General features: G+C 40.7%; 1 protein-coding gene across 4 annotated transcripts in view; it reads left to right on the forward strand.

Annotated features, from left to right (window-relative positions):
- The window catches only part of CHD6 (chromodomain helicase DNA binding protein 6), a 237380-nt gene that overhangs the window by 58312 nt on the left and 156721 nt on the right, over positions 1-22347 (forward strand). For 3 of the 4 annotated variants that reach the window (XM_004370339.2, XM_023724628.1, XM_023724623.1), the window contains 2 exons: positions 6576-6631; positions 15219-15739. In XM_004370339.2, the coding sequence (XP_004370396.1) occupies positions 6599-6631; positions 15219-15739 (554 nt within the window). In that variant the 5' untranslated portion in view covers positions 6576-6598. Of the gene's footprint in view, positions 1-5844; positions 6632-15218; positions 15740-22347 lie in introns of those variants that run through there. The other variant, XM_023724621.1, reaches the window with a different exon arrangement.

The following is a 22347-nucleotide window of genomic DNA, read 5'->3' on the forward strand; positions in this document are numbered from 1 at the left end:
CATTACCTCAGTTCTGCTCCTGTCACTTTCTATTGAGTTGTCTAATTCTGAAATTTTATTGTTAATCTTCTGGATTTCTGATTGCTGTCTCTATGGATTCTTGCAGCCTGTTAAATTTGTCATTAAGCTATTCTCTAATCTTTGTAATTTCCTCTGTTGCGTGTTCTGTGTTTTGCTTAATTTCCTTCCTAATTTCTTGAAGAGGTCTGTATATTAATCTTTTGTATTCTGCCTCTGGTAATTCCAAGAAATTCTCCTCCTCTGGAAAATTTCTAGATTCTTTATTTTGGGAGCTTGCTGAAACCATCATGGATTGCCTCGTTATGTGATTTGATACTGACTGTTGTCTCCAAGCCATCAATAAGTTATTATATTTATTTATTTTATGTTAGCTTACTGCGTCCTAGCTTCTTGTTTTGTTTTGATATGCCCGAATAGGCTGTTCTATGAGCTAGTTTGATTATTGGCACCTTTGAAGCTCTGTCATCCTGTCACCAGGTGGTTAGATCAGTTACTAGGTATGTGAGCTCAGGAGTCTGCCCACTCCTCCTGTGTGGATTCACCTCAGGTGCCCAGGTAGATAGTCACCAACTGTGTGGTGTAGGCTCTGACTTACAGTTCTAGACAGGCATGGGTGATTGGTGTAGGCACAGGCATCTGGCTGCAGCAGGCGGACACACTCTGAGCAAGGCAGGGGGCTGACAGCCACCCCCGAGTGTCCAGGAGGAAGGCGCGTCCGTGTTCCGTAGAGCACATAGGTGGGTGGGTTTTGCAGCCAGACTATGAGCACCTAATGCTGTTGGCTGTAAGGACTGGGTGGTACCTCTTATTCATGCGCCCCTATCTCAGGTGGCTAGGATAGGTGTGTGGAGCCACCAGTCCTCAGGCCCTTGATGTGGGTAGGTGAATACCCTGCTTAATGGGCAGAGCAGCGTCAGATGTCAAGAACCTGTCACTTCACAGCTGAAACAGCTGAGGTTAGACTTCCGGTATATACCCTGTTGTACTGCAGTAGTGAGGGCCTACGCTCTTGAGATGGGCCCACACAAGTCTGTGCAGGGGTGAAAGGCACTCAGAGTCCTTGGATCCTTTATGCCTGTACCTAGGCAAAGGAGTTAGTTGTGCCCACCCTGGGTTCCTGGCTTAGGGGAGCTGGCAGTTCATTTTTTCCTCTGTTTGTTATTCACTCTCCAAGGCAGGGAGAATGGCCTCGGGCGTGTGATGGATCCTGCTTCCAGCCCAGGGGATTCGGCAATTGCTGAAGCCGGTCCGGGACCCAGTGCAGAGCTGGGAGCGGGGAGGTAAATGGGAGAGAGGTTTTTCCCTAAGGGGGTGTTTTTGATCCGTGCGGTAGGCCGTACACAAGTACTTATCTTTCTCAGTTACAGGGCTACTTCTCACTGGTTCTGGGTGACCATGGAGACTCTCTGGTGCTGGGTCTCTCCTGGTGCAGAAAACGTGCCTCCGGAGCACAGCCGCTTGCCTGCCTCACCGCTCACCCATGAGCTGCTCAGCTGGAGGGCTCAGGCTCTCGCCAGATCAGGTCTGGCAGCTCCTTGCTGCTTCCGAACCGTCTCTCCCTCCCCCTGCCACTTAGTCCAGTTCCTCAACTCTGCCTTTGATGTTCAGGGCTCCCAGATTGCCGTATATAATTGAATCACTTGTTTTTTCAGGTCCTTGTTGTAAGAGGGTCCACCGGAAGCATCTGACTACTCTGCCATCTTGGCCCCGCCTCGACATGAATGATTCTTGACTTGTAGTCATAAATTTAGGTGTGGCTTGTTATCTCCAGCCTGTGGTAGAGAGCATCAAAGATCCACCTGTATAGACTTGCTCTATCTGGCCTAAATTATGTACAAAAGGTCATTTTTCACAGAAGCTGATGTAACTTACAAATTCCCATATGTTCCAAGGAAAACTTATAGGCATCAGAAGGAATGCATGGATATTTTTAAAAGCCCTCAATGTATTCTGATGCTGTGCCACCTTTAATGCAAAACAAAATTTCTCGTCTAGAGCTCAAAAATATAGGAAATTCTTAAAAATGTGACAGAAGCGTTTCCTCGCGCCAGTTTAAATATCCTAACTGTGCAGAAATGTTTCCATTAGGTCATAAGGTCTTTTTTTGAAAGGAAAGAGATGACCATTTGTTATTCGAATACTGTTCCATTGTTGATTAGTTGTGGGAATAAACTGAAGAAGTGGACTGGGGAGGAGCGAGGGATTCAGGATTATAAAGGAGTTAGAATCGCTAGGGTTTGGGAAGAGAAAGGAAAGGAATTAAAGATGATGGGCTAGGTGGCAGGTCTTGGGGCATTAACCTCCCATGGGGCACGCAAGGAGCTGAGGTGTGTGTGTGTTTTAAGGTAGTACTAAGTTTGGTTTTGGAAGATTGGTGTTTTTGTTTTTGTTTTTCCTTTACTCATGGAATACCTAATTGGAATTGGCCAGAACGTGTTTGGATATGTCCACTTGGAGATCAGTAGGATGACTAGGATTTGAAAATATGTGGTGGTCAGTATGTAGACAGAAGAACTTTAGATGTTGAGTAGAGAACTCAGGGAGCCCCTGTGGTATTGAGAGTGTTGAACCCTGAGAATACTGACATTTAAGGGTTAGACCTCATAATAGGAGGAGCCTAGAGAGAAAGCTGAGCATTGGAAACCTGTGATCAGAGGAATATCAGGAGAGAGTGATATACTAGAAACCCGTGGAGGGGAGGATTTTAAGAAGAGGAGATGGTATGTAGTGTAAAATGCTGCAAGGAAGTCAGAATAAAGCATGAAAAGTGCTCACTGGGTTTGGGGAACTAGGGAGTCATTTACAATTGCTAAGAGCAAATTTAGGGACATGATATGGGAAGAAGTGAAATTTTAGGCGTTTAGGTAGTTGCTGGAGCCCTGGTGGCATGGTGGTTAAGAGCTTGGCTGCTAAACAAAAGGTCAGCAGTTCAAATCCACCATCTGCTCCTTGAAAACCCTATGGGGCAGTTCTACTCTGTCCTAAAGGGTCGCTATTAGTAGGAATTGACTCGACAGCAACAGGTCGGTTGATAGTGTTGTTATTATTTTAAGATAGAATTGAACCTGTGTGTTTGTTGATGGAAGAAAAGCTATAGAAAGGGAGAGGTTTAGTGATATCCTAAGGAGAGAAAATGATTCTTTCATTCAACAGTTGTTTATTGAGCACCTGCCATGAGGCTAGTGCTGTTCCAGACTCAGGAAGTACAGATGTGAACAAAACAAAGTCTCTTGTGAAGGTAATTAAATGCTACATTAATATGTAAGCGTTGACATGCATTGAGGAGAGCAGGAGTCCTGCCAGTTTTCGTATGACTTAGAAGTTAACACATTATTTTTGCTACTGTTGACCAATTCCCTGGTTTGCCCGTACAAGGTTTTCAGAATATGTCTGTATTAATGTTTCTAATTGAGTCATAGGATCCTGAAATTACTGTGGTTCCATCCTTTATTGAACCAAAAGGATCTAATATTGGCAGTGCAGCAGCAGAGGCTGTAAAACCATTTCCAGCATTGTACACAAGTACATGCTGTAGGGTGAATCTGTTCATCTTTTTGTGCTGTATAAAATTTAGCCGTACAAAAAGTACGTAATTTTTTGTTGTTGTTATCTTTTTAATGTGTGCCATAAAAGTTTAAAAAAAAAAAAGATACTTACAGTGTAAGAGAGAGCACTTTATAAATTATGGGGTGCTGTTCAGATAAGTGAAAGTCAGTAAATGCTTATTGAACACCTATTGGTGTTGTTTATGAGGTCTGTTATCTCATGGGGTGGTAGCATAGTGGTGTGCGGCAATCCGTCAGGGTGCTGTAAATGGTTTGACGGTAATAACATGAGGTTTGCCAAGTTTGCTTTTAGTGAACTGGAGCAGTTAGAGTAACATCACTCGCACTCACCAAGATTTGACTGTCTCTCCCAAGAAGATAGAATGGGGTGGGGTTTTCTACTGTATGCAGCATGAGTATTGATGAAGGTGTAGATGGATATCTCGTATGTGAACAAAGTTGGGGGAAAGATTTGGTTTAGAATCTTTGACTCACCTCTCTTCTTCCAAGCCTTCTCTCCTTGCTTACCAATCACATTCAAGCCGTACTTGCTTCAGCCTCACCTCTTCCTCAGTGGTTCCAGCCTGCGTTCATCTACCTTCTCTCGTCTTCTCAGGCCTTACGATGAAACCACTAATCTTCATGGCACTGTCCGGTGCCTACACTCTGCTGTGATAAATATTTTCAATCACTCCCTGCCTCATCCCCTTGCCTCCTCTAAGGCTCTGGTTTATTTCCTACTAGCTTATTTCCTTGGACTAAAAAACAAATCAAAACTATTGTCAAATCCATGCTGACTCATAGTGACCCATAGCACAGGGTAGAACTGCCCCATAGGATTTCCAAGGCTGTAAATCTTTACAGAAGCAGACCGCCATATCTTTCTCCCTTAGAGGGGCCAAGTGCTTAACCACTGCATCACCAGGGCTCCTTCCTTGGGATAAATTACTTAAAGTGGAATTCGCAGATAAAAGATCAGAACAGTTTATAGATCTAGTGGCACGTTGCCCCAGGGCTCTTCAGAAATCTTGAAACAGTTAAAAGTGCCATCAGCAATGATAAGTAGGACCTGTTTTCCCACACGCATGGCAGTGTTGGACCCTGCATATTTGCTTGTTAGTTTGTGGTGCTTAATTGGAAGTTGCATTTTTTTTATGTCTCTAGTTTATTATAGTTGTATCAGTTCTTTATACATTAATAAGTAATTTTTATTGGCATTGGTGAGTTTTTTTCTGTATTTTTCAAAATCTCATTATGTTGGGCTGAATTTTGTTTATTTGAATACATGTCTTATTATTGATAATCTCCTTTTTAATTTCCCAAACTTCTTTCTTCATTTCAGAATTTGTGTCAGTTTTTGATAACAATGTTGGTTTTCTGGGGTCTGATAATTTGAAGTTGGGAGATAAAAGGAAATAAACTTGTACTAATATAATTTACCTAGAATTGACTTCACGATAATGAAGCTCAGAGGGTAAAATTGTTTTAAGTTTTAGCTGCCCTGATTCAGAGCATTTTCCTGGAATTTGTGGTTTTCTTCAGGTGAGCAATAGTTTCGTCAAATGCTAATCCTCACAGTGATTCTTGGAAGGATCATTTGCTGATTTAACTTTATTTTTGCCAATTCTTCTCTACCTAGCTCCTTCGCCCCTCAGTCTAGCGTCTGACCATGCCCATTTTCTAGCTTGTTCCTCCCTTAGGTCAGTGTGCTCTTTGTGAGTAGCAATGTCTTGGCAGAAGTGTCTCTATAGGGAAGAAGCCATGGCATTTTATGATCCTTTATATAGAAAATACTTCTAGTTCTTGGTGAAAAAACTAAATTTATAGTCATTAAACTGTAATTGAAGCCCCAAGGATGACTGGAATCACAAACGGTTAATCTTTCTCGGTTTGCGTCAGCCATGCTGTGAACTCACTTAGAAAAATGGACTCTTACTTTAATTTTAAGCTCTACTTAATGCCTAAACATCATCATGTTCATTTGGATATAAGAAATAGTTATGAAACTTAAGGACAATTGTGTGCCTCCTTAGTTAAGTTTTGTAGCTCTGTGGGATGTCCAGGAAACAAAGTAAACAATAAATATGAGGCAGTGTCTACATCTACCCTACAACCAGAATGGACCTTTGAGATTGTATGATCCGTCCATCATTTTATATATGAGGAAGGTGAGAGCTTCAGAGTTGGATGATCTGACCCAAAGCCATATCACGAGCTAGTGAGGCAGGCAGCCTCAGATCCTGATTTTCCTAGGGTAGGGTTCTTTCTAATCCCCATAGGTGCCCCAGTGCATTTCTGGATCTCTTAAAGCCAGTTGCTAGGCACTCATTATTATGGTATTCAAAAGGCATTTAAGAGAAAAAATGTCCTCAAGGACATTTTGATTGGAGTAGGGTAGGGGCTTAAGTCTTGGATAGATTAAAGTCAGTCATTTAAAAAAGTAAATGAAATATTTGAATGTAATTTATTTTGCCAAGTAATATATACACATGGCTTAAAACGTCAGAGTATAGTAGAGCTTATAATAAAATATAAGAATAACCTGCCCTACCTCACACCAACTCTTGTCTCATTCCTTAGAAGTACTTTTAGCTCTCTTTTTTTAATATATTTTATTTCTTGATTTATCAGTGAGAGACATTATTTGATTTTGTTTGAAAGGGATGAGAGCTTAGCTTGTTTCTACCTCCTCTCCTCCATTCCTGTCAGTATAATCATATCACAATTTTTGGTTCCTCTTTTAGTTACCTTTGTAATTTTAGTATGCCAGCACCTTTTATAACTTGTTTTATCTACAAAGACTCCATCCAGTCTGGAGCAGTAAATAGGGTTTGGGATAGGATTAGGGTTAGAGCTACACTTAGGACTCTGGAAGACCACCGATTATGAATATTCTGTAGGAATAATCCTCTACTTATTGTTTCCTGGTGTGTCACAGGCTGTCCTGAGATAATCTAAAATGTTTGATTTTGGATTTTATCATAATCTTTGCCTTTTTATGTTTTACAGAAGTAAATTTCTTCCTTCAGTAGATGATAATGAAAATACAGAAGAAAGAGAAGCAGGTAAGTGACACATTTCTTTTACGTGAATGCATCCAGTGTATATAAGTGCTTTTTTAACAGGAGGAGACGCTGGTAGTGTTGGCTCGTCTCTTAGCTTCTGTTTCACATCCTCCACATGGTAACTGAGAATTCTCTTCTGAACAACTTAATATATAGATTTTTGCTTTTGCTAAGGTCAGCTCCGATATAGGAATAAATGTAATGAAAACTGTGGGTCAGATTATTATACAAAATTAGCTATGTGCAAGAGAGATTTTCCTCCCTTGGAACAGCTACCCAAGTTTTTATAAAAGAGAGATGTCAGCAATTCTTTATAGTCTATTTATTTATCATTTAAGATTTTTGGTTAAACTAAAAGCATTCTTATTAATAGGAATTCTTATAATGATGGACGGGAGGTTTCTTCTGGAGGGGCTCTTGAACTAATTGAAAGGGTACGAACATCAGCTATTTGGCATTTGCTTTCTTGTAGGGGAGGGGAATTGATGAAAACATCTGGCCTGTGTGACTCATCCTGCCAGGATATCTTTCCTTAGTTGACACTTCCCTGATCCAGGTGTTTATACATTCAAAGGAACCCAGAGACCCCAACCGGTGTTGCTCAGGGGAGTGAGATGGGAGGACCTGCTTCTGTCTCTTGGAAACAGACTATCTCTGATGGCCTATTTTTCCTTTTACAGAATTGAATGGTAACCTGGTAACCAGGGGGGGATCTGAATCCCTGTTCTTCACTGGAGCCCAGGGGTTTGTGACTGGGCCAAGGACACTCTTGTGCATAGAGGTTGGGTGAGACTAGCCATTCGTTCCTCCTCACTCTGCTCCTAGGGAGTTCTAGTCAGATAAAGAGTGACTTAGGGATACAAGAACTAAGCTCTGGTCTGTACCCAATGAATAGGTCCTTAGGAAACCAGAACAAAACAGCCTGTTTTGGGAAATAAGTGACTCATCCGTTGTCAGTTCTTAACAGGAAGAGCAGTGAGTAAATACGATCCACATACATACTGGATTTCTTTTTCTGTCCTACATCTATAATGAGTTGTCAGCTGGTAGGTAAAATACTACAGAGATGCAGTTCCATGTGCCAGGAATTTATCGTATGGATATTCTCAGACAGGTGTGCAAAGCGGTGCACAGGGAATTTCGTTTATAATAGCAGAGATGGAAAAGAACCTACATGTCCCTCAAAAAAGGGACTATTTAAATCATAACACATCCATCTAGTAAAATATGATTTAGCTGTTAAAAAGAACATATTACTGAAGAGAACCCCAAACCCTCAAAACTATTGTCATCTATGATATATGGGCAAGTTTATGTTTCTTAAAGCAATCTGTGTATTTAATTTCTTTTTAAACATTCTTTTATGTTAACCTTTGATTTAAACAAAAATGTATCAGTTACCCCAAAATGAATCCTGGTTTATTTAGAGATTTTACTGGTTAATATTAAGATCTTTGGTATATCAACCAGCTGTTGTATAGCCTCAGTTTGATGGGTTTTCATTCATAATAACCTTACCCTAGGGTATTTTAGAACTCGCAGTGATGCTGATGAACAAGATGGGATTTTTATTTTGAAGTTTAATATTAGATGTGGTGGAGGAGCAAGTTAAATAAATGGGGCCACTTTCAGGAAGAGTTATCCTGCTTCTCTTCTAAGTGTGAGGTTAGGCCATACCGATGCTGAACTATAAGAAGTTGCAGAGCGTGAAAATAGAAAATTTTGTTACAGCTGAAGCAATGTATAGACTCCAGGATTGAGCATGTGTGTAGAGAGTTCAGTGCCTGACTAAGAGGAGACCCGTGTTCTGGAATGAACTTGGACCTTGATTTCAGCTGAACAGGATTGAAATTCTAACTCTTTAGCTATGCGACTTTGTGCGCCTCCAGCCTGGCTTTTCTCATCACTTAAATGGAAGAAGTCATACCTGCCTCACAAGGTGCTGATAAGAATTAAACGAGGCAATATGTTGAGTGCTTGGCATTCCCTGTATCAGTGGCAAGGGAATCCTTCAGTGTAACAGTAAAATTGATTATCAGACTTTGTTCTTTTTCTTACCATGATTCTAAGGTGTAAGAGGTAGCAGCAAATAAAACGTCTGCACTTTAAAAACCATTTTTCCTCTTCTCTGGAGAAAAATGACATGTAAATCAGTTTGATCTTGAAAATTCCCCATTTCTTTGTCAAAATCTTATCAAGATTATACTGAGATGACAAATTTTACAGGTTAATCAAAACTCAGTAATAAATAATCATGTGTGTCATTAACCAGAAAGGGCATAACAGGAACAGTGTGCCAAGAACAAAGGTTTATTGAGAGATTAACTTTGTATTTCCTAAATAAGTGTTGTAAGAAAAATAGACTTTAACAAAACATTTTAAAATGAATTATCCTCTTAAATTTCTGTTTATTGCCTGTCCCTAGGGGTTTATAGTCTTTTATCTATATTAAAAAATAATGAAACCTCTGCTTCTAAGAAATACATATTTTAATTCCTAAGATAACCAAGCAGTATTAGACAGAAAAAAATTAGCTAGAGAAATAAAATGTGAACTCTAATCATTGAAAAACCATGTAGCACTACTGTTGTATAGTACAGCTGAAAAGGCTTTTTTAAGGGGACACATCCTAACATTAGTGATGACAAACCTGTGATATCGGAATAACTGATTTTTATTCTTTTTCTTAAGAAATGTATAGTCTGGTTATAAACAGGCAGTAATAGTAGTGAATGGTATATATGTCAGAAGAGCCAGGGCTTTACATTGTGGGTAGAGGAGTAATGATTTGGAATTGGAGAGTATGAGGAATGCCAGTTTCTTGCTTGGTACTGAGAGAGGTATAAAATATGATAAAACATGGTTCTGTCTTATCATCCTAAGTGGCAAGAGGGATTTTGGTACACATATCTGATGTAGAAGAAAATTAGTAAGTGATGAATGCAATAGAAATAGGTAATATTATAAGTAGAATGAAAACTTGTAGTTATGACTGGGAGGAGTCTAGACATGCAGTAACTAGGGGAGAACCTTGCCACCTAACCTTGTGATCAAGAGTCAGGTAAGTAGAGGACTTCATTCTAGGTTCTCTAGAAAACATAAAGATGGGATGGGAAGAGTGTTCTTCAGATGTGCTTTGGGAATCTCAAAGACCTTCATGTTATTAGACCTTATTTTCTTCCCTAGAGTGAATATGAATATAATTTATTCGCCAAACGAATAGTGAATTTTTCAGCATTTATTCACCCAAGAAATACTTGTCTACTTGGGACCAGGTACAACAGTGACTGAATTTTATTCTTTTTCTTAAGAAGCTTATAATCTGGTTACAAACAGGCAGTAATAGTAGTGAATGGCATATACCTTAAAAGAACCAGGGTTTTTAATTGTGGGTGGAAGAGTAGTGATTTGGAATTGGAGAGCATGGGGAATGCAAGCCTCATCAAAGGATTTGAGAGTGTTTGAAAAGGCAAGATGTCTTCTGGAGAGAACCAGGTTTCAGTTAAAGCGAAGAAGAAATTGAGAGTTCAGGTCACTTCAGAGGACCCAGGAGGAAACATTGGGAAGGAAGAGAATAGTATATAGGTGGTTTTGGGAAGGTGGAGCACGTGGTGGTAAGGGAGTGGAGTGCTAAATTTTGGGTGGTAACCAAAGATAAACTAGGATAAGAAGAATGGTGGATTTAGTGGTGCCAGGTTCTCAGAAGAATTGGTTCCAGCTCTCTACCGGGGAAGGTGAGGATTCAGAGCTCTAGAAATATGTTTACCACCAGATAATGATACACAATTCAGAATAGTCAAAGAGATAGAACAGCAAAACTGATAACCTCAATGAGTAAGTAATTCATTTCTAAGTCTTTGCAGCTTCATCCCACAGAGGGTCTGAAGATGAGGGCTAATACTACTCAGACCTTGAGTTTGGTAGTCATTGGAAGGCCTTTTTCAGTAATGCATACAGAGAAATAGTAAAAAGCCCAATAGATCCAAGATTCAACAGTCTCATCCTGGAATCACGTTTCAAAAGGATTTAAAGTTATTATGGACCTTATCTATCCTCCCCCACCTCAAAAAAAAAAAAAAAAAAAGAAATCTGAACATTACTTTCCCCAGTCTTTAGTATACTTAACAATTTTTTCTTTAATCATTCTAATTAATTTTGTGTTCTAAGTATATACTCAAGCGCCTAGAACAAAGTGACCGGGATGGTAAAAGAATGTTGACTCATTTCATATGTGGTATGATGGATGAAATTAGGATTATGTAGCCTAAAGAAGTGAAGACTTAAGGGCCTCATGTGAAGGATTAAATGTATCTGTTGCTGGATCTGTAGATGAGAATGGGACACATTGGGAGAGATACAAGAGGACAGGTTTTAGCTCAGTATACAGAAGAAAATCTTGAGTAGTTGAGCTGCCCAGCTGTGGCATATGCCTGGTAAGCAGTAAACTCCCTAGCCCTAGGAGAGACTGGAGGACCATTGCCTTGTATATTGAAGAGCATGAGATGGGAGTTTGGCTAGATGACCTCAGAGGCCCATTCTGACTAGGATCCTAGGGTTTGCCAGTGTATTTATATAGGATATTTGCAAATAAACACCATAAACAAATGGTATATAAATAGACATAATTGTAACTAAAATATTACATAACAATTACTTGTTACACAGTGGTTCTTTCAGTTCATGCTACCGATGTCATCTGATACATCACTAGCATTTATGAGGCAGACATAAAACAATTCATTACTTTTTTAGTGGAAGTAAGCTGCTGATTTTTAAATTCTACAAATAAGGAGTCTTTAAATCTGTTTACCTGTGGGAAATTATGGAATAGGAAGACTACTTAAAAACATGAATAGAGTTGCCTGTCCTGAGTTTTGGTGGAGACCTTTGGAGAAGCTTCAAAGTAGATTGAAAGATCAAGGATCTGTGACAGTTTTAGCTCACTCACAAATGTTGATGTAACTGGAGAATTGTCTTTCTCTACCTGATTTTGATTTTTTAAAAATTGAGATACAATTCACATGCCATAAAATCTACCCTTTTGGAGTGTAAACAATCCGTTAGTTTTTAGTATATTCACAAGCTTTTGTAACCATCACAACTATCTAATTCCAGAACATTTTCTTCATCCCCTGAAAGAAACCTTATACCCATTAGCAGTCATTCTCCTTCTTCCCATTTTCTCCCTCCCCCAGCCCCTGACAACACACTGATCTGCTTTCTTTTTCTATGGATTTGCCTATTCTGGACATACTGTGAGAGGAGGAGTAGACTAGATGATTATCTATGATTCCTGGGAGCAGAATTGCTGTGACGTTGGGTAGATAAATGTTTAGTTTTATGAGGAATGTAAAAATGGCGTGACTGTGGCGTCTGACCTCCTCTAACTTCACAAGGGAGAAGGAGAATCAAGATCAACATTCCAACGCTGATCCCTGTGAGACGTTAGACATGCCTCTTCTCTCTGCCATCTTTACCAGTCCTGATACCAACTGTCCCTTCTAGGACACTCTCTACTTCTCTGCTGGGTTTGATAATTCATTGCAATGGTGACACAGAACTCATAGACAATACTCATGATTATGGGGTTTATTGGGGAAGTAACAGGTTAAAATCCAGGTTCAGAAACGCTCAGGATATAGTTCTTCCATCAGGACAGGCTCTTTTCAACTGTGTCCACAGGCATGCCTCTCTCTGGCCACTTGGCCTCTGCCTTGCTCAGGCAAGTGTTACAAAGCTCTTTTAGCTCTATCGATAAGTACCCCAAGGCACCCTACTACTACTAGGCCGATAAGCCTCGGCCTGAAGGCACTCAGTAGTAGCTCTGTGGGTTGGCAAACTTAGCTCTAGCAAGTGCCTAGAGGCACCCTACTCTGCCAGCAAGCCTCCTGCCCAAAGGCATTCAACTTTTTCAATCCATCCATGGGCCGAGAAGCCCACCACGCAGTCTCCTGTCAGCCTCTCCGGCCGCTGTTTCTCTGCCACTGCTTCTTGCTGTCTTCAGTGTTCTCTCTCTCTTTTCCTCTCTGTCTCAGTCTCCTTGTTCTAGGAGCTTCTCAGCACAGGGATCCTAGGTCCAAAGGATGTGTTCCATTCTTGGCCCTTCTTCCTTAGTGGTGATGAGATCCTTTCCTGCCACTCGGATGACTCATTTTAAGCCTAGTGGGATGGCAAAAGTGACCAGTCCTCTCATTAGGATTCCATATACCTTATTAGCATGGTCCCATCCAATCATTTGGGTGGGAGTTACAAAACCATGGTGAGAAAGGCCACACAAAAGTGATCCATGGTACCACAAGGTGCTCCCTGGCCTTCTCCCAAAGTGTTTGTATGCTCCACCACATTTAGCATTTCTAACCAAGTTTCATGCTGGTCTGGTGGCCTAGCAATTGTTATGGTTCCTTGGGAGGCCATAAAATGCTCAGTGAAATAATCATTAGCCTTTGGTCAGACAGAGGATTCAAATCCAAACTCTTCCACTACTAGCTGTATAGCCTTGGACACATCAGTAACATCACTGATCTTCCATTTCTTCATATACAAAATGGACATCTTTATGTTAACCTTGTAGAGTTATTGTGAAGATTAGAAATGCCATGAAACATGCCTAGCATAATTTCTGGTATATCCATATAATATGTGTTCAGTAAACATTAGCTGCTATTGTTATTATCACCTAATAGATGAATATCCCATTACTACCACTTGCCTCCAGCTGCTTGGGAGAGTCCTGTTCTTCATAAGAGAGACCTTGACATGAGGTATGAGTCAAAGAGAGGGCCCCACTCTGACCTATAGTAGGAGAGCTACCTGGATGGAATTAAATCTTTTATGTGTTGTCTTTGGAAGGCTGTTTAATAAGCACATCTGCATCTCTTGCTTTTTTAGTGTGTCCACCCATGCATGCTAAGCAGAAACTTATTCCCTGAGGGCCAAGTGTTCCTGGCACAGAATTCAGTAATATCATGGGGATGGCCGAGCTTTAACTGGATACCTGTCACCCCACTGCGGAGTTTCTTCTTGCCTTGTATTTGATTTTAAATTCCTTTTAAGTCTACTTAGCTCCTCCTTTTCCAGAGTCATCTTCAGTACTGAATCAGCAATGAGTTTGTCACACTGAATTTTTCTTTTTTTAGTGACGAATCCTGCCAGAATGACCAATTCCCTCTGTGTTTAGCCTTGTTTTTAAGGCTGAACTTTATTAAAAGATTAAAAAAAAATAATCTTTATTTTCTTTCATCCTTTCCTCCTGGGATTCTCAGTATTCTGTTTGGGAATATCATACTAGTGAAGGGAACTTCAAAAAACAGAAGGAGAAATATGTAGCTGAATTTTGTGCTCCCCATCACTACCAGGATGGGCCAGGAAGTCTGAGTACAGACTGGGTAACCAGCACACTGGAGGGAAACCACACCACCTGGGCAAGTGTCTGTGCCCTTTAGCACATGCCAGGCCTCTTAGTAGGAGAGCAAGCTACTCACAAATGGTGCTGTTCCTAAACCATCATCCAAAGATGACTGTAACCATTTCCTGGAAAACATGCCTATCCCTCCCAGGCACTCCTTAGTTATTTCTTTGTTCCAGACCCAGGAGAGTGTGCTGTTCCCTGGAACTGGCACCCACAGATTGTTATCTGATTATTGCCACCTTGACTTGGTTAGGAAATGGCAGATGTTTTCTATAACACCAGACCTGAAAGTATGCTATGTAACTTCTACTTCCAAAGAAGTGTTTCCTTAAAAGAGGTCACCTTGGGAGGCCGCGTATTTATTTGATGGTATTCAAAAAAAGCTTTGAAACTTCCCTTTTAGGGTTGCCTTAAGCACAGGTGACACATTTTTTCAGATAACATCTATCATGGCAGAGCATCCTCTTATGTAGGTGGTTTGGTTTTTTCAAGTGACCAAAGATTATTTGGTGCTGAGTCTGGTGGCTAAGTTAGATGGTCATACAGAAGAACACCATTTTAAATTAGAAGTAAAAGGTGAAGCTTTGAGCGCTGAACTGAGTTTCTTGTTGAAAATCAACCCAGCTATATGCTGATGCTGTTTGAATGATAGGCGAGAACAAAGATTTGGCGAAATAAAGCAATATACCGCGGGTGATATTACCACCAGTGATATCACCTTTACTTATGACTGAGTCTCAGACCACAATTTGAACAATAACTTCTTGTGTATTAGTGTGACGTGTGCCATTCTGGATCAGAACAGGTTGCCTAGGATTTTGTGTCTGATAGCGGCATGTAAAGGTATTTTGTGGGAGACTATGGTAGTTGCCTGTCCTAGACATGAAGCATAAAAAGGTATTTAGATTCTGCATATAACCATGGATATCCTCCTGGTTTTTATGTAGTAATTTTTTTACTTACAATATGCTAGCAACAAATTGGTACTGCTCCATAAGGGCAAAGGACATGTGTGTCCTATTTGCCACTATATCTCCAGGGCCTGGCACAGTAGGAACTAAACATAATTGGAACTCAGTATTTGTTGAGTGAATCCATGCATTCAATCTTAATAATACTCTTTGTATGAAGCATGCAATGGAAGGGTAATATGCTTTTCTGTTTCTCTGTTTTTTACAGTTGTCAAATTTCAAAGTTTTGAATCACTCCCCAATGTCTGATGCCTCTGTCAATTTTGACTACAAATCCCCATCTCCTTTTGACTGCAGTACTGATCAGGAAGAGAAAATTGAAGATATTTCTAGTCAGTGTCTGCCCCAGAAGGACCTGTATGCTACTGAAGAGGAAGCTGATACCCTTTTCCCTAGGAAAATGACATCCCATAATGGGATGGAGGACAGTGGAGGAGGAGGCACTGGAGTGAAGAAGAAACGGAAGAAAAAGAATCCAGGAGAGCAGGAAGGTGCAGCAAAGGGAAGCAAGGACAGGGAGCCCAAGCCAAAGAGGAAGCGAGAGCCTAAAGAGCCAAAGGAACCTAGGAAGGCTAAGGAGCCGAAGAAGGCCAAGGAACCCAAGGAGCCGAAGCAGAAGGATGGAGCAAAGAAGGCACGGAAGCCCCGAGAGGCCTCGGGCACTAAGGAGGCCAAAGAGAAGAAGAGCGGAGCTGACTCAGCAGCCAGGACAAAGTCCAGAAAGGCCAGGTGTGCGCCTTTCTCCCTGCTTTGAGCACTTGGCTCTGCCTCCACAGAATGGTTTGCCTTAGGCATTACCCAGAGACCCTGGGTATAACTTCTATACTTTTTTTTTTCTATACTTCTTGGGGAACCTTGGTGGCCCAGTGGTTAAGAGCTCAAATCCACCAGCTGCTCCTTGGAAACCCTATAGGGCAGTTCTACTCTGTCCTGAAGGGTCGCTATGAGTCGGAATCTCCTCAGAGGCAATGGGTTTGGTTTTTTTTTTTTTGTGGGTGGCTTGAGCTTCATGCCTCACTTGTGTAAAATCGGAGAGGGGACACCCACTTGGTTCTAATTTAAGGGGCTGTCCTTGGAGGTTGCTGTTTCTAATTGCATTCCTGGAGTTGTCTTGGAGTATTTTTAGGATACTCCCAGAACTTCCCCCACCCCACTCCAACCGTCCTTTTTGCCTGTATACTTAGTACACAGCATTCTTCAGTTAGTGATTGGTACCCAACCTGATATGTGGGTATGCCTCTTAAATCCCTTGTTTATGTGCTCCTCTGTCCATGTTAGCTTTTGGCCAAAAAGGAACCACTTTTCTCACCTCCTAATGAGAGAACCAATTAACCTTAATTATTACTGGCCATGTAATTTCTTACCATTCCTTTTGAATTAAAAAGAAGTGAAATTTGTTAACATGAACAGGTTGTAAGGGAGGGACTGTCACAGGTCTGACGTAGGGAAGGCAGCAGTTACTGGAACAGCCACACTGTAGAGTGAGAGAGGAGCAGATGTTCTGAGGGTGCACAGCCATGGTCGTCAGTGGTGCAGGTGGCCTGTGAGAGCTGCAGGTGGCTGTGGAGTTTCAGACAGAAGAAGACTGAATTGCTTCCCCTAAGCTATGAGTGTGGGGACTATTTCTTACCCACTTCTCAAGTTTAGCATTTAGCACAGTGCCTGAAGCATCAACAGGTGCTCAGAAAACGTTGAGTATGTGAGACAAGAGGAGATCATAATTACTTCTAGAGAGATCAGAGGGCCTGGGTACAGATTCACTGTGGAGTGGGTGATATTGAGGGTCTGGCTATAGATCCTTTCAGGATAGCAAGTGTACTCCTCACTCAGGGAATTTAATATATGTCATTAGTATTCAAATATATGTTTTTTCCATTTGTCTCTATATAAAACTTTGTGCAGAGTATTATAGTTAAGCTTTTTGAGGAAATACAGAAAAACTTAAGGTCCCAATCTTAAGGAATTTAAGTTACCAAAAAAAAAGAAAATTAAGGGTTGAGATTCTCTCTTTCTCTAATCTATCTAGTCTAATCTATCTCACACCAAGAGCATCCATAACGACCCAGAATTTGATGTTAATGCTAATAGAACGTAAGGTGAGGTCATCAGACTCCTCTCGTATAGGGTCAGTGTGGTAAGTTTTAAAGAGAGAAAGCATTTTAGGTGGTGTGTGCTGTGACTTGTAGTATATAGTACCATTCTTTTTCAGAAGGACAGGTTGTTGGGACCAGATGGATAATTTCCTAGTCCAGGTTAAAATTTTGCCTTATAATATTCACTCCCCTCTGCCTGGCAGGGGATTTCATCTTTTGTCTATTAAAGAGGCTAGGGTGGGATCCTAGGAATGTAATTTACAGGAATGGCCGTAGAATACCTTAGAGAAGATCAAGACAGGTAGGTAAAATCAGGGTTCTAATTTTGTGGGCTTTGTTTCTCAGTGAACCTAGTGAGTGTTCTCTGTCCTCTGTTGTGTGTGTGGGGTGGCAGAGTGAACTTTTTTAGCTTCTGCCAATAATTTTAATCTCCAGATTACTTTGGAGAAAATGAAGTAGTTCTTCAGGGTAATAGCATGTGTGAAAAAGACATTAGACATGAGCTAGTAGAGTGACTTAATTTGGTTATTACAGAGAACAGTGAGTAATAAGGATAGTGTTTTAGAATTGGAGTAATTAGAGGAGAGTTTAAGAGCCCAAATAAAGGAGCCTGGTTTGGGTGTAGAAAGCCATGTAGGTATCTGAGCTCACTTAGCCAATGGTCTCTGATGCTTACAATTTAATTGACCTCTACTTCTTAAAGGAGTTTGAATTTACTTTGTGTGAGATATGAAACAAGGTGATGAGTGTATAGACATCCATTTTGGTGGAATGAAGAGGCTATTCACAAAACAAAGTTGTGTGTCAAATGTATATGTAGCAGTAATTAAGGGAGCATGATTTTGATCTAATTAGACTGTAAAATATAAGTGACTTGGTGAAGTGCTTGGTAGTGTTTTCAAGGGCTGCTAACTTAGAAGAAAGCAGAATCTCTTTGAGGTTTAGAAATCCAGGAGACATCCGTTGAGAGGATGCTGACAGACTGTGCTTTATCATCTCTTTAGAAATGTGAGCAAGTTACATGAGGCTTTCATTCTCTTTACTTTAGAGATATATATTATTGACTTGTGACATAATAGAATTCTTGTATGTAGCCCGGATAGATTCTGGACTGATTAGCCTGATTACTTCTCCTTTATATCTTTAGGAGCCCTGGTAGCACAGTGATTAAGAGCTCAGCTGCCAACCACAAAGGTCAGCAGTTCGAATCTACCACTTATTCCTCGGAAACCCTGTGGGGCAGTTCTGCATAAAATTGTTTTGGACCCTTTAATTGATGACCCCACTGGTCAGAAGAAGCAGTTTTAGTTATGGAAGGACATGAATTGACTTAAAAAATATATACTGATAATTCTCAGTTTTTTGTGCTGCTTTGACTTACTGTCTTGAAGATTAGCTCAGATACATGTTTTGATTTGAGCAGTTATTGATTAAACCCTAGATAATACTTGATGGTTACAGATGAGTCACTGAATCCTTGGATTATTATAGGAGCTTTACAACTGATTTATAGACTTCCCATCTTTTCCTCCTTCAGTTCATCTTACCAACTGCCACCAGGCTAATCTTTCTGAAGCACTGCTGTTAATGTTATTTATGTTGGTAGATGAGTGGGGTGGTAGTGGTGGCAAGCCAAACCTCTTTCCCTCTCGCGGTTCAAGTCACTTGGGAAATAGTCAGCAGAGAGATTAACATCCAGTTATCAGCCTTATTACTGATAAACTGGACTGAAGAACTTACGTCAGTCTGTGGCCAGAATTGGACTTCTCAATTGAGTTTATCCACCAGAACTACAGGCGCATCCCTGAAGCAGAGGAGATGATACTGGGCCATGTACACGCCATTCCTTTTCCCAATCTCTCCAGTCACGTGTCCCCAATCAAAGAAACGAGATGAGTTTGAAGAAGTACAAAAAATGTGTTTCCAGTATTGTTACCTTGTAGGGAGTAAAACATGATTTTCCTCATGAAAACATGGGAACAGGGAAATGGGATTCCCCTAACAATTTCTCACCAGGACTTTTCTAAATTAGAGTCTGGCACATAGTGATCCTTTACCTAATATGTAATGAAACACTTCCTAAGTAAGACTACTTGATAAATAACTATTGGTTTAGTTATCTAGAATATTGTTAGTGCCTTCTGTGTGCCTTGCTTTATTTATTGGGAATGGAATAGTGAAGGAAGGACGTTGTAAGAGAAGTATAATCTCTGAGCCCTGTCACTGAGGAGCTTTCACGAGTTAGAGAGACAGCCTTGCAAATGTGCAAGAACCAGCAAAGATATATACAAGTAACAGGGAAGCTATATACAGGAGAGCTGAAAGGGTTTCCAGAGTTAAAGGTATTTCAGTTTTGATCTAGGGAGTCCCTTTGGAGAAGTGGGTATTGAACTAGATATTAAAGGAATTAATAGGTGAGAAAAGACTTAAAGCAAAAAGACCAAAAGACATTTAAACAAATGTCCTTTAGGGGAACTTACAGTTTAAGATGGTAAACCAAGCATACTTTTATTTCCTCTTCTCCAAATCCTATTGCAATGCCAGGAAGTAGAGAGGAGAATAAGTTCTTTAGAGATAAGAGATGTTACTGAAGTCCCTGACAAGGAAGACCAGTGGTATCATACTGGTGGACAGATGCTGTGGAGGGAGTCCCAGCTCAGAGCACACAAAAGAGCTGTGTTTGTGGCAGAGGTAGAAGTGCTTTCTTCTCACACTGGAGCTGGCAGCTCTGGAGAAGAGATTGGTGGCAGGCCAGAAATGGAGGTGGTGGATTAAGGGACTGTCTGCAAAGTGGCTATGTGCTTGTCAGCTCCAGGCTAAACTCAGGAAATTACACTAAAGATATTGAGCAGTTTGTCAGGGGGTGGCGCTAGGGTTCCAGGTGGGCACTGACATCCTCAAGAAGGGGGCATGGGGCATTAGCTTATCTGCCTTTCTGTGCCGGCATACTCTAAATGAGGGGAAGCCATCCCAAGCCTCCCATTCCTGGGTGAGGCTTGTTGGAGAAAGCAGATTTACTCAGCAGCAGAGGAGAGCCTCACCAACCACCTGTATTATAAACCTGTTATTACTTGCCATTGAGTCAGCTCTGACCCACGGTGACTCTATGTATAACAGAAAGAAACATTGTCTGGTCCTGTGCCTTCTTCATGATCGTTGGTAATTGGACATTGATCTGTTGTGACAAATAGGGTTTTTATTGACTAATTTTTGGAAGTAGATTGCCAGACCTTTCTTCCTAGTTTGACTTAGTCTGGAAGCTCCTCTGACACCTGTCTACCATGGTGATCCTTCTAGTATTTGAAATACCAGTGGCATAGCTTCCAGCAAATAGCCACATGCAAGCCACCACAGTACCACAAACTGACGGATGGATGACAATCTCTGTATATAGACTAAACTAATATGGGCATTATGTGAAAGGTGAATTAAGTGTGCAGACAAGCTCTTTTGGGGGTAATATACCTGTGTCTCCAGTATTGTGCTTCTGCGAAGGGCACCAAAGCCTGTAGAAAGGCCAGGGCTAGAAGCTTTTCTGAAGAATTTTACCTAGAGTGGAGTAGTGGTTCTGGGCTAGCCTCTCCGGATTTATGCATGCTTGTGGAGGCAGTAATTGAGATCATCAGGTCTTTTCAGTAGTTCTGAATTTGAAGATTATGGAAACTTGCTATAGTAGTACTGATTCTTTCCTACTAAGACTTTGATGGACATTTTATAAGGCTTTAATTTTAGAACAGGAAGATGAGTTATTTTGAAATAATGTAAAGTAATAAGAGACTCTTGACTAGCGCTCTGTTGTCACAGTTACCCAAATCCTTTTCCTTATACTCAGATCTAGCACTCAGTTTGTAACTCAATCCTAGCAAAGAAACCTGAAGGTTGAGAGAGGCTGGAGATAGAGTGGTGAGAAAAGTTTGAGAAAGAATGTCTACCTAGTGTTTTAATATTATAATTTCATATTTGGAAGGCCAAAAAAATTAGTATCCTAATACAACTGTAGAGGGTAAACATGGACAAAACCTTCCTGGCTGATGAAGCTATGTAGAAGATAGGATAAGAGAGCTTTTGAAGTGAGGCTGTTAATAAACTGTGGTTGGCTATACCTGATAGTTGTCCTGCATATACAGTATAGTTTATATATTGAGTTTCTTGCATGTCATAAATACATAGTAAGTGATTTCTTTAAAGTGATTGTGTATTTTATTATAAAATCAAGTTTAATTTTGTTGTTGCTAAAAAAGGTACCTTGTGCCTCAAAAGCCTAACGTCTTCCATTTTTTCTGTCCTGCAAGTTAGTTTGTTCTGACTCTGAAAGCTAGAAAAGAGGATTATGGAAATAATCCCTATGATCTGACCTCAAATGCCAGTAAATGATGGCAGTATTAGGCTTTTGTGTTTTTCAAAACTTTCTTGAACTACAAGTAACATAACCCAATTTGAAGTAACTTAGGTAAAAAAAATAAAATAAAGAGGTTTATTGACTTAAGGAATGAGACCCAGGAGATATAGTTGAGGATTTCATCACGGCTCTTTGCCCGCAACCCTTCCCTACACGTCTCTGGGTGTCAGCTCCATCCTTTGCAATTGCTTTCTTCCCAACGTTGGAATCATGGCTGCCTGCAGCTTTGGATATCACAGCTTCCTGACTGAGGAGGAAGTGAAAGAGTCATTTTCCTACCCACTCCTGCCAAAAATAAAACGGAAGAACTCCCAAGCCTGACTGAGTCATGTGTTCATCTCCAGACCAATCACTGTGGTAAATAGGATAGGATACCATAGCCCTGCCTGACCTTCTGCTTACTCTCATAGTCTGGGGATCAGTACTGGATATCAGAAGAAAGATACTGGCCAAATACACCTCCTCACTTATCAACTATCTCATTATCCAACATTTTGCATTTATGACAACAGTAAAAAATCTGCTATTTTGCACATTAACAATGTACGTCTGGCAGTAACAGACACTGAGGCGTGAGGTGAAAGTAATGAGGCTTTGATGGTTAAGGTTATGTGTCACCTTGGGTGGGCCATGATTCTCAGTGGTTTGACAGTTATGTAATGATATAATTCGGCAGTTATATAATGATGTGGTCATCCTCCATTTTCACATAACACTGATTTCACATAACGACCTGGTCTTTGGAACCTAACCATGGTAATAAGTGAGGAGAGGGTGTATAGTATCCACTTAAGCAGTGGAATAGTAGCTATATATGCAAAGTTATGTAAATACACACACACACA

This window comes from Trichechus manatus, unplaced genomic scaffold (assembly GCF_000243295.1).
Source record: "Trichechus manatus latirostris isolate Lorelei unplaced genomic scaffold, TriManLat1.0 scaffold00008, whole genome shotgun sequence".
NCBI lineage: Eukaryota > Metazoa > Chordata > Mammalia > Sirenia > Trichechidae > Trichechus > Trichechus manatus.